The sequence below is a fragment of the Cetorhinus maximus genome, chromosome 4 (assembly GCF_964194155.1).
Source record: "Cetorhinus maximus chromosome 4, sCetMax3.hap1.1, whole genome shotgun sequence".
NCBI classification, from domain to species: Eukaryota; Metazoa; Chordata; class Chondrichthyes; order Lamniformes; family Cetorhinidae; genus Cetorhinus; species Cetorhinus maximus.
In genome coordinates this window covers 159,059,495-159,072,773 of record NC_135882.1, presented here as the reverse complement: position 1 = coordinate 159,072,773, position 13,279 = coordinate 159,059,495, and the positions used below count along the sequence as shown (strand labels likewise).

The 13,279-nt window shown below is 42.3% G+C and overlaps 1 protein-coding gene across 15 annotated transcripts in view; it reads right to left on the bottom strand.

Annotated features, from left to right (window-relative positions):
• The window catches only part of ankrd12 (ankyrin repeat domain 12), a 216,856-nt gene that overhangs the window by 90,620 nt on the left and 112,957 nt on the right, over positions 1-13,279 (bottom strand). For all 15 annotated transcript variants that reach the window (XM_078541028.1, XM_078541034.1, XM_078541038.1 and 12 more), the window contains one exon: positions 8,794-8,944. In XM_078541028.1, the coding sequence (XP_078397154.1) occupies positions 8,794-8,880 (87 nt within the window). In that variant the 5' untranslated portion in view covers positions 8,881-8,944. The remainder of the gene's footprint in view (positions 1-8,793; positions 8,945-13,279) is intronic.

Here is a 13,279-nt window from a genome sequence, read left to right as displayed (position 1 = left end):
CCATCCCCTTTCTGCCTGTTCAGTCTTTACCTCCGGCATGACCACCTCACTGAATGTGCCGTCCACGATAATTTCAGCATCACGGGTACTCCACAGTGAATCCACCCGCAACTCCAGCTCTGAAATGTGGTTAGCCAGTAGCTGCAGCTGGACACACTTACTGCACACATGGTCACCAGGGACACTGGAAGTGTCCATGACTTCTCACACAGTGCAGGAGGAGCATATCACAGATGCGAGCTCTGTTGCCATGACTTCCCTTTAGATTAAGCTCGTTAGTTACTCTCTTTAAAGAATACTAATTATGCTAGGGGCCTTATTCCACTCCAAATACTCCCACTACAGTCCAAAGTCCTCACCTTATTTTGTTTAAACTAATGGACTGCAGCAGTTTAATTAGAAAAATTAAGAGTAGAAGTACTCATCTGACCCTACTTACCAATCAGTCGCCTTCCCTACATTGTGTCACTTTTGAATCGTGATGACACTTCGAACTCCACTGCCTCAAGGCTCTGAGGCTACACATCTCCTCTCCGGTCTCGGCCTCTGTTTCTCACGCTCTTTTATACCGCTCTCGCTCGCCTCTCCTCTCCGGTCAGCTAGAGTCCAGCTCCCGCTCTTTTTAAATCTCTGCTCCGACTCTCAGCCACCACTCTTTTTAAATCTCCGTCTCTCTCTCTCTACAAATGCTGCTAGATCTGCTGAGTATTTCCAACACATTCTGTTTTCACTCTCATCTCACTACTAACATTCAGCTGTTTTCTAAGTGTTTGGACCAAGACTGTAATAAGGTCTGCAGCCCACTGGTCCTGGTAGAACCAAAACTGAGGACTGGTGAGCAGATTATTGGTAAGTAAATACCGTTTGACAGAACTGTCAATGAAATCTTCCCATCATTCTCATCAGATTGAGAGTGGACAAGATGCGGCAGTAACTGGCCGGCAGGGATTTGTCCTGCTTCTTATGGATAGGTATACACGGATAATTTTACACATTGTTGTGTAAACGCCAGTGTTGTAGCTGTACTGGAATAGCTTGGCCAGAGGCACAGCTAGTTCTGAAGCACAAGTCTTCAAGCATTACAGCTGGGATGTTGTCACAGCCCACAATCTTTGCTGTATCCAGTGTACTCAGCCTTTTCTTGATTACATGCAGTGCGAATCAAACTGTCTGAGGGCTGGCTTCTGTGATAGTGGAGACCTTGGGGGAAGGCAGAGATAGATCATCCACTTCGCACTTCTGGCTGAAGAAAGCTATAAACGCTTCACCCTCGTCTTTTGCACTCTTGGGATGGGCTCTTTCGTCATTCAGAATGGGAATATTAATGGCACCGCACCCTCACCCCTCCTCCCATTAGTTTTTTAATTGTGCACCACCATTCACAACTGGATGTAGCAACTTTAACCTGATCAATAGGTAGCAAGATCGCTTAGTTCTGTTTATAGCATGCTGTTTCACATACCTGTGCAGTAACTTAACCAGGTTAGTACCTCATATTTAGGTATACTTGGTGCGCCTCCTGGCATGTTCTTCTACACCCCTCACTGAGCCAAGATTGGGCACCTGTCTTGGTGGTAAGGATAGAGTGATGGATATGACAGACCATGAGGAAGTTACAGACTGTAGTGGAATATAATTTAGCTTCTGCGGGCAGCCTACTACGCCTCATGAATGCCCAGTTTTGAGTTGTTAGATCTGTTCTGAATCTATCCTATTTAGCATTGAGCTAGTGCCTCACAACACAATGGAGGGTGTCCTCATTGTGAAAGGGACAAGGCAGCATTTGACCAAATATGTCATCAAAGAGCCCTGGCAAGACTGAGGTCAATGAGAAAACAGTTACTACAACAGCAGTTGGAGATTTGACTGACAAACATCAATGCGGTTCAGATGTCCCTGAAGCCCCAAGACATCATTGCCAGAGTTCCATAGCATTGTGGCATCAGCCCAACAATCTTCAGCTTTTTTCAATGGCCTCCCCTCCATCATTAGGTCAGAGGTGGGATTGTTTGCTGACTATTACATAGTGTTCAGCTCTATTTATAATAACAGAACACCCAATGCAAGTCACCAGAAGAAAGACAAAAGGCTTGGACTAGTATGTGGCAGATACAATTTGCCACTTGTCTAGCAATAACTTTCAATAAACAATTCCATTCAAGCTTCAACAACAGATTCCTCCTTCCCAATTAACAGTATCTTGGGATCACCAAAAAGCAGAAGGCTAAATAGAGCAGCCACAATGTTATGTGCTTGGGAGAGTACAGTCTGGGTATTCTGCAACAATCATTAAAGAGCATGGGAGAGAGAGAGAGAGGAGAGCGAGAGAGAGGAGAGGAGAGAGAGAGCACATTAAACAGCAGAGCCAATGTGGGGAACTCAAGTCTGTGGACCAACAGCATTCAGAGAAGTATGAGGTCACAGAGAAACAGGTAAGTGACTGGTTGGTGAGTACTTTGCCCCTTTATCTTTCAAAAGTGTGTAATTTATTAATAATTGTAAGGTTTTATTGGTAGAATTAAGGTTGGCTAGCAGAAGTAAAGGTTATTGGGAGTAATAGGGTTTATTAATAAATTAATTAAGGAAAAGCAATTAATTAACTAACACATAATAACAATGGCAGGGCAGAAAATGTGTCGCGAATGTGGAATATAGGAGCTCCTTGGCACCAGTGTGATCCAGGACAAACACATCTGCAAGTGTCTGCAGTTTGAGGAACTTCAGCTCAGAGTCATTGAACTGGAGACAGAGCTGCAGACACTGCGATACAACAGTAAGGGGGAAAATTTCCTGGACACGTTATTCCAGGAGGCGGTCACACTCCTGAGGCTAGGCAGAATTTTAGAGTTAGTCAACTGTCAGGAACAGGAGGGTGTGACTGCAGGTCAGGCAGGATGGGAACCCAGCATGCAGTGATGGAGATGCTTCAGCCCCTGGCTTTGTCCAACAGGTACGAGGCGTTTGCTACCTGTGTGGATGTGGAGAGGGACTGCAAGGTAGATGAGCTGACTGGCCAGGGCACCACGGTGAAGGATGCTATTCAAGTGGTTAGAGCCTAGAGGAATGTGGCAGTGACAGTGGATAGATACTGTTCCCTGCAGCTGTGGCAGGAAGCTCCAAGGGTTGTGTAGCCTGCCCAGTGCCAGGGTTAAGGACATCCCCTCAAGGCTGGAGAGGAACTTGAAGTGGGAGGGGGAGGATCCAGTTGTCATGGGTCACGTGGGAACCAACGACATAGGTAGAACCAGGAATAATGTTCTAAGAGAATTTAGGAGTTAAGGTCCAAATTAAAATGCAGAACATCAAAGGTAATCATCTCTGGATTGTTACTTGAGCCAAGCTCCAATTGGCACAGGGTTAAACAGATTAGAGAAATAAATGTATGGCTGAAAGTGGGAAAAAGAGGTTTTGATTCATGGGGCACGGGCATCAGTACTCAGGGAAGAGCGAGCTATTCCATTGGGATGGGTTCCATTTGAACCAAGCTGGGACCAGCGTCCTGGCCAATTGTATTGCTAGGGCTGTGGCCAGAGATTTAATCTAACGGGGGTCACTTAGAAATCCAAAGAGAAAGGCCGAGGTGTCGAACTGTATAGTGATGTGGGTAAAGAAAAGCAGAGTGGGACAGGAAGGGACAGAGAGTTTAACAAAAAATGTACATCAGCGAATAAGGTAATTGCAGGAAAGAAAAGTGAAAAAATGAAATTAAAGGTTCTTAATCTGAATGCAAGAAGCATCTGCAATAAGACAGATGAATTAGTGGCACAAATAGAGGTAAATGATTTACATCTAATCACCATTATAGAAACAAGGTTACAAGGTGATCAATATTGGGAAATAAATATTCCCAGCTACACAATATTTCAGAAAGGCAGGCAGAATGGCAAAACAGGAGGCCCTGATAGTAAAGGATGACATAAGGACAATAGCGAGAGTTGGGATCTGGCCTCTGAAGATCATGATGTAGAATCATTATGGGTGGAAATTAGGAATAGCAAGAGTCAGAAAACATTGGTGGGAGTAGTTTATAGGCCCCCTAACAGTAGTTATACCATTGGGCACAGCATTAAACAGGTAATTATTGGAGCCTGTAACAAAGGAAATGTAATAATTGTGGGGGACTTTAATCTTCATATAGATTGGGGCAGTGAAATTGGCAAGAATGGTCTAGAAGATAAACTTGTAGAATATTTTCATGACAGTTGCAGCAGAATGTAGTGAAACCAACTGGCGATAAAGCTGTCTTAGATCTAGTATTGTGCAATGAAGCAGGGTTAATTAATGTCAAAGTAAAAGACCCACTGGAAAATAGTGACCATAATACCATTCAACTCCATGTTAAGTTTGAAAGTGGCGTATTCCAATCGCAAACACAAATCTTTAAATAATGTTAATTACACAGGTTTAAGGAGATAACTGGCTAAGGTTAATTGGGTAAACAGACCAAAGGTATGGAGGTAAATGGACAGTGGGAAACATTTAAAGAAACAATTCACAATGTTCAACAAAAATACATTCTACTGAAGAACAAAAACTCAGCAAGAAGGATTCATCCATGGCTCACTCAGGAAGCTAAGGATAGTATTAGATTAAAAGAAGAGGCTTACAATGTCGCCAAAAAAAAACAGCAGCAAGTTTGAGGATTGGGAGTGTTTTAGATACCAGCAAAGATCCACCAAAAAGTTGATAAAAGGGGAAAAAAATAGAATGAGAGTGTAAACTAGCCAGGAATATAAAAACAGATTGTAAGAGCTTTTGTAAGTATATAAAAAGGAAAAGAGTAATTAAAGTAAACATTTGTCCCTTAGAAGCAGGGCTAGGAGGAATTGTCATGAGGAATGAAGAAACAGCAAAGGCATTGAACAAATATTTTGTGCCTGTCTTCACAGTAGAAGACACAAGTTCCATACCAGAAATAGACAATAACCTAGGGGCTAAAAAGAGTGAGGAAATTAGGGAAATTAATATCAGTAGAGATATAGTCTTGGGGAAACTTAAGGGACTAAAATCCGACAAATCCCCAGGGCCTTCTGGCCTACACCCTAGGGTTCTATAAGAAACAGCTGCAGAGATAATGGATGTGCTAGCTGTAATTTTCCAAAATTCCTTCCAATCTAGTGGGACTGTTCCCGAATGTAAGTCGGCAAATGACACGCCACTTTAAGAAAGGAGGGTGTGAGAAAACGGTGAACTACAGGCTAGTTAGTCTACCATTAGTTATTTGGAAAATGCTGGAACGTATTAAGGAAATCTTAATAATGCACTTAGAAAAGCATAGTATGATTAGAATTAGTTAATGTGGTTTTACTGAAGAGAAATCCTGTTTGACAAATTTATTGGTTTTTTGAGGATGTAACTAGTAAGGCAGATTAAGGGGATCCAGAGATGTAGTATACCTAGATTTCCAAAAGGCATTCAATAAGGTGCCACAAAAAAGGTTAATCGGCCAGATAAGGCTCAGTTGTGGGTAATATATTAGCATGGATAGAGGGTTGGTTAACAGATAGAAAACAGAGAGTGAGCATAAATACTTTTTCAAGTTGGCAGGCAGTGAATAGTGGAGTACCGCAAGGATCAGTGCTGAGGCCTCAGCTATTTACAATCTCTATTAATGGCTTAAAGAGTAACGTATCTAAGTACACTGATGATACCAAGCTCAGTGGAAAGGTAAGCTAAAGAGAGGACACAGGGGTTGCAAACAGATATAGACAGGTTAGGTAAGTGTGCAACAAGATGGCAGATGGAGCATAATTTTTTTAAATATTCGTTCATGGGATATGGGTGTCGCTGGCAAGGCCAGCATTTATTGCCCATCCCTAGTTGCCCTTGAGAAAATGGTGGTGAGCTCCCTTCTTGAACTGCTGCAGTTCATGTGGTGTAGTTAGGTGCTGTTAGGGGGGGAGTTCCAAGATTTTGATCTAGTGACAGCGAAGGAACGGCGATATATTTCCTAGTCAGGATGGTGAGTGACTTAAGATGGGAAGTTCCAGGTGTTAGTGCCGGGATGAGGGGATGTCCTATGGTGAGAGACCAAGTAAATTGGGCTTATGTTCTCTGGAGTTTAGTAGAATGAGGTAATCTCATTGAAACTTACAAAAATCTGAAGTGGCTTGAGAGATTGTTTCCACTGGTCGGGAAATCTAAAACAAGGGGGCACAGCCTCAGGATAATGGGGCGATCACTTAGGGCATGATGAGGAGAAATAATTCATTCAAAGGGTTATGAATCTTTGGAATTCTCTACCCTAGAGGGTTGTGCTGCTTCATTGTTGAATACATTTAAGGCCAGGATTGACAGGTTTTTGGTTTCTCAGGGAATTAAGGGGTATGGGGAGCAGGCAGGAAAATGGAGTTGAAGCCCAAGATCAGCCATGATGGTATTGGATGGCACAGCAGGCTCGATGGACCATGTGGTCTACCCCTGTTCCCATTTCTTATGTTCTTAACAAGTGACTCATTTCCTGACCCTTCAATAAATGCCACCATCTACAGTATGATCAAATAATCTTCACTTGCTTCAACAGGTGCTGGTACTAATACTCAAGAGGCCCGACACCACCCAAGATGAAGTAATGGCTCCCCTAAAACTGAAATCTATTAATCACCACCACAGCCATACTGTGGTCAAAGTATATTCTGTCTACTGCAAGGATGTTTATTTTTAATTCATTGATGGGATATGGGTCTCGTTGGCATGGCCAACATTTGTTGCCCATCCCTAAATGCCCTTGAATTGAATGGCTTACTAGTCCATTTCAGATGGCAGTTAAGAGTTCATCACATTGCTGTTGGTCTGGAGTCACATGTAGGTATGTATGGCAGGTTTCATTCCCTAAAAGGACATTAGTGAACCAGATGGGTTTTTACAACAATCAATGATAGTTTCATGGTCACTATTACTGAGACGAGCTTTCAATTCCAGAGTTTTATTCATTGAATTTAAATTTCACCAGCTGCCATGGTGGGACTGCCATGTCCCCAGAGCATTAACCTGGGTCTCTGGATTATGAATCCAGAGACATTACCACTACACCGCCAATCTCCCTGTGTGCTGCGCTCAGAAATAGACACGACTCTCCCAGGCGCTACATTTAACAGCCTGGGAGAATGGCATCAATTAATCTTTGTTCTGTTGCGGGTCATCATCCTGCTCAGTTACACGAGCCTGGCTCAAGGGTGACTGGAAACTGGGCCAGCTGGAGATGGTGGGGAGAAAGACTGTGAGGGACAGAGAAGAGTTGGATTGGGTAGTAAGAAGGTGAAATGACTCGGAGCAAGAGACTGGGACTCGGGAGTAGGAGTGAGAGGGAGCTTGACTGGACTCTGGCTTGTTGATGGTTGGTGAGGGAGTGGGGGGCGATAGCGGTGAAGAAGAGAGAGGATTGGGAACAGGTGTTGGACGTAGCAATGTCTACAGATCTGCAGGGCAGTAGCAATGTGGCGACTGGGAATGGAGCTGAAACAGGGGCAGACAACAGAAGGACGAGTGAAACCGGGGACTTTATAGTGTGAAAGATTATTATTCCTTATTCGCCAACTAGTGGAAACAAGGGTATTATGCCTGAGGATTCACATGCCCTGATTTTACATTACAAGTTCTAGGACTACTGTTCATGTTGGTCTAAAAGAGGAGAGGAGAGGATGGGGGTGGGGCAGCACACCAACACAAACTGCAACCCTACTCCCTTGGCAACAAACCCTGAAAACATCCCATAGCATGATACTCCTGTGGAGGGGATCCCGTAGAATTTATAGTAATGTCTGAGGATTGGGTCTCAGGCTTGATTTAATAATAGATGCAAACTACTGGCTCCTGTCTTGCCTCCAGAGAGGCAGCTACCCGACAGTTCGGAACATATTTGGGCCTGTTTGTAAATTCAGTGATAGCAATCACACCACAGCCACTGGAAATGGCAGTATAACTTTATGACACAAGCACAAGAATGAAGGGGATTTCAGAACAGAACTTCATTTCTTATTTGGCGGCATTATTCCTGCATCTTAAAACTTGTGTGAATAGTAGCACATAATAAATGCATTGTTTTCCAATGCTATTTGCTCTGAAATGCATTTAGCAGGAGTGTCTTGTCACAATGATTAGAATTTTGTACACATGCTGTGACTCAGAATTGGCTTCAGAATCACAGGGGAAAAATAAAATGTGAGAAATTGGATCTACATGACTGGTGCGAAGGCAACGATGAACTGGTCTCACATTGTAAATGCTCCTTTGCACAATAATTTGGATTCCCTGGAAAGATTTAAGAAAAAACACATCTGGTCCCAAAACGACAATGAGTATTTTGTTCCAAAAATGTAGAATGAAGTAACTTTATTATCTTGAATATTTTGACCTCAGTAGCAAAGACATCAGTGGAAACTAACAGGAGGAAATAGAATACTGTGTCTAACTATGTGATGGGCATGAATTTAACTCTTTTACACAGTCAAAACTTTTAACTCCTGTCAGATGACTGATCTCAGTCCGACGAGGCATATCAATTCTCACAACAGAAGTACAAATAGGCAAAGCACACAGAATCAGATTTTAAAAATGCGATGTTAATCCTAACTCTTTTCTTGAATAATGGTTGTTGAAAATGAGACCTCGTGTTTGAGTTTTTTCCTGAGATAGGGAATTTAAATTAATACATTCAAATTTGAAAATGTTAATCCAAGTCTGTAAATCCAAGGAGAAAATTTTCAATATTAGTAGAATTCCAAAATACTCCTAGTTTTAAAAAGGAATGATACACACACACACTAGAAGATTCCAATTTAAAGCATGTCTTACCTTTCTTCCAGTCTGTTTTTCAACCATGTTGCTGTTGCAATCAGAGCTTTCAGTCTGTGCTGTTCTGGCAGACCCAGATTTGGGCATTTTACAGCTTTTGTTCCTTTCCCCTCAGCTGCCTGTTTCAGGCAACAATATGATCATCCTTTATCTGAAAAACAGAAGTAGTAAAATGCATTTTCTTACTATATTCAAAGCCTTAGAAGCGCAAAAGAGATTCTTTAATGGAAATTGTTTGACTTTTTTGATAGGTTTAACTGGTGTCAGACAAATGAAATCACTACCAAGCTGAAAACTAAAGCATCTGAATATTAACTAAGAAATCAACACTGGCCTGACAAGGGGTGCACATACCTTCCCTGCAGGAACAAATTACACTAAGTCAAGTAAATCAAGATGCAGGTCAACAGGAAGCAAACCTCAGGGTCTCCCAAGTGCGTTTAGAAATACACCTGTTGCTCAACTGGCTAACACCAAGCAGACTCAGTGAGTACTGGTAAAATTCTCATAACTCTAACCAGACCACCCTATTCATTAGGTTACTGATTACAAGATTATCTGGCAACATGCAAGAAGAATCATAGTTCCCAGTGACATGTCGACCCCTCAAGATCCAATTGAACTTGAGTTAGTCAATTATCATTTGTGCCTAGAACACAGAGTAGGCTGGACTGGTTCAGTGCGTCACAATAGATCAATCTGGTTCCAATTCCCTTTTACCAGGCTCCAACTTGACCTTGTCAACCATTTTTCCCCATTCACCCCAAGCAGAAAAATGATGATTATTTATACTTTTGGACACGAACCCTGTTTGTGCTCGCTCTTCAATCTCTTACATGTCACCTAGTCTTCACAGCCTTAAAGGAGGAGCTCTTTTTGGACATGTATCTCATTTGTCCCAAAATTAATCTGCAACGGGATTTGAATATTGAAGAGAAACCAAAATGACCAGAGCATTCCTCTCCCTTGCTGAGTGCTGTCCTGAAGTACTCTGTCCAATCCAAATTTGGCATTCACCAGAACAATTACAATTTTGAATTCCTTCTCAAGCACAAGCTATGATACTTGAATTCTCTCCCCATAGCTGCTGCTCAGTGCTTCCCAAACTTCTTTAATATGTGACTCCATTTTAATACCTCAGACTTTGTGTGGCCCTAGGGTGAAAACTGGAAGAGGGGGAGGGGGGTGGGAAGAAGGGTTGTTAGGTCAGGGGAAGGGATGTTGAGGAATATGTGCATTGTTCTGTCTGACAGAAAAAAAACGGAAACATTAAAAAGGGGCCTCGCAGCTGTCAAAATTCAGTGCAAGCTCCATGGCTGCCATCGTGACCCCAAAATCTAATCCTGTGAGCTGCCGAAGGGCCATGAAGGCTCGAAACGTTAACTGATTTCTTCTCCGCCGATGCTGCCAGACCTGCTGAGTTTTTCCAGGTAATTCTGTTTTTGTTTTGGATTTCCAGCATCCGCAGTAGCTTTTAGCTTTTTGTTTTTATAGAGATCAGGAAACCCTGGGCTAGGACCAGGAATGTATTGCCTGAGACATGATCGACTACACTATCCTTCTCCAATGCCTCATCCAGTTGGGTATCACATATGACCCCAAGATAAGCTTCTAACCATGTATCCACGTCATCACTAAAGTTTGCAGCCTTGTTGTTTTATTCAGCCCAAGCTGCGTTTCTGACCCCATAACCTCCACCAGAAAAGCTGCCAATTCCAACTCAATACCAATGCCCCAACTCATCTGCTGTCAAAACTTAGACGTATTTTGGTCTCCTGGCCAGCCTCCCATCCTCTGCCAATTTCAGCTCAACAAAATCCTGCTGGCTGTATCCTATCTTGGAGCAAGTGCTGCTTATCCATCACCCTTATCCTTGCTGATGTATTTTGGCACTTAATCCTTCAATACTTAAAATTTAAATTCTCATTTTTGTGTCCAATCTCCTTAATCCACTCGTTGTAACCCTTGCCCTCCTAAGCTCACTGTTCTTCTCTTTGTACAACCCTTCTTCCACACTGTTATTCTTTTAGCATTAGTTCATTATGTTTGGACAAACTTATTTATCTTAAATGCAGGAAATATATTTGGAAAACAATTAATGGTGACACTGTAGACAAATTTATTGAAATTATGATTTGACAAAACACTGATGAAAAACTGTATACTCGTGCCATATTCGTCTCTTTGCTGTTGATACACATATAAGTAACTGAGCTGACGATAGGAAAATTGGCATTCTTGCAATACTGCAGGCATCAGCTTGTACTCAGCCACTGTAGGTGTGCAGCTCATCAGGAACTTCATATATTGATTGCAAAAGCAAGTTTATTTGCAGACTAGGTGCACCCAAAAATAAACAACTGTTGATCAAACATTTTATGTATTTAAGCTGTGTAGTTTCCCAGTTATTCAAGGATAATATGGTACACGTAGAGTATCCTCTACCCACAAATCCAAAAACCAAATACATCCAAAAACTGCAAATTTTTTCACCTCATTGAGCTTTAGTACGGGAAGTCTAACTGTTTACCTTGTGATTTTTGTGGTGAACATGTCGAAGAGAAAATTACAGGTACCCCGTATTTATTATTCAGTGATACATCTTACTTTTCTAGCCATTTTATTTACTTTAGCCTAGCCTTAGGCTTTTGTGAGTTTATATGTGGTATCTGAAAACCAAAATTGTCTGAAATCTGAAATGCAATCTGCCCCGAGGGTCGCAGATAAAAGATACCCTGCCTGTAGATTATTCTTTGTGGTTTAGGGAACATGGAAAGAATCACTGAGGAAATGATTTGTACTTATGACCTCAGGTTACCCAAAAGTATTTGACAGCCAATGAACTACCTTTGAAATGTAGTCACCATTGTAATTTTTTTGTTATTCATTTATGGGGCATGGGCATTGCTAGCTAGGCCAGCATTTATTGCTCATCCTTGATTGCTTGAGGTGGTGGTGAGCTGCCTTCTTGAGCTGCTGCAGTCCCTGTGGTCTAGGTACACCTCCAGGGCTGGGAGGGAGTTCCAGGATTTTGACTCAGCGACAGTGAAGGAACAGCGATATATTTCCAAGTCCAGATGGTGAGCGGCTTGGAGAGGAACTTCCAGGAGGCGGTGTTCCCATGTGTCTGCTGACCTGGTCCTTCTAAATGGTAGAGGCTGTGGGTTTGGAAGGTGATGTCAAAGGAGCTTTGGTGAGTTCCTGCAGTGCATCTTATAGATAGTACACACTGCTGCTACTGTTCGTCGGTGGTAGAGGCAGTGAAGGTTTGTGGAAGGGGTGCCAATCAAGCGGACTGCTTTGTGCTGGATGGTGTTGAACTTCTTGAGTGTTGCTGGAGATGCACTCATCCAGGCAAGCAGAGAATATTCCATCACACTCCTGACTTGTGCCTTGTAAGACGGACAACAGGTTTTGGGGAGTCAGGAGGCGAGTTAATCGCTGAGGAATTCCTAGCCTCTGACCTGCTCTTGTAGCCACAGTATTTGTATGGCTAATCCAGTTCAGCTTCTGGTCAATGGTAATCCCCAGGATGTTGATAGTGGGGGATTAAGCAACGGTAATGCTATTGAATGTCAAGGGGCAATGGTTAGATTCCCTCTTGTTGGAGATGGTCATTATAATGAAATGTCAGATAACCTGCTCACAACAAGGTCCCACAAACAGCAATGAGATTCATGTGCAGATAATCTTTCATACTGATGTTGACTGAGGTATAAATATTGACCAGGACACTAGGAGAACGCCCCAGCTAGTCTTCGAACAGTGCCATAGAATATTTTAATGTCCACCTGAGAAAGCAGTTGGGCACTGTGTTCAGAACATCTTTGACAGTGCGGCATTCTATCAATACTTTATTGGAGTGTCAGCCTGAATTATGTGCTCAAGTCTCTGGAGTGGCATTTGAACCCACAACCATAAGATTCAGGAGAGAGTGTACCACCGAGCCTAAAGCGGACACTACAGTACTTAAATAAAACCATAACTGTGTATTCTGAAAAAGAAACCAAATGACAGGACAAGCTACACGGTTGAACACCTCTTATTGCCATAGTGTGTTAATATATGGAGTAACTGAGGGAACGATAAAGGGCACCTAAAAATACACTGCAACAGGCATTGAAATCGGCAAGACCGTGCTTCAAGGACAAACTCTAAGGTCAGTTATCCAGTTCAGTTCAAATATTTCCCCTCGAGAGCTTGAAGCAAATATATGATAAATTCTTAGTAGACTCCAGCAAATACAATGAGGGAAGCAATAAACACCATAGCAAAGTATGATTGTGTTTATATATTGAACGTTTATATGTAAGTGAATATATTATGACTGCAGAGGTTTATTGTGTGACAAGAAGCTGAATAATTCACTGCCGAATTTTACAAGGTTTTTTTGATAAGCTTCAACATGTATGAAAACATCGGCTTTGTAAATTTGTGTCAGACCAGAACAAACTTAAACAAAAGACACCCTTATTTGTATCGCTTT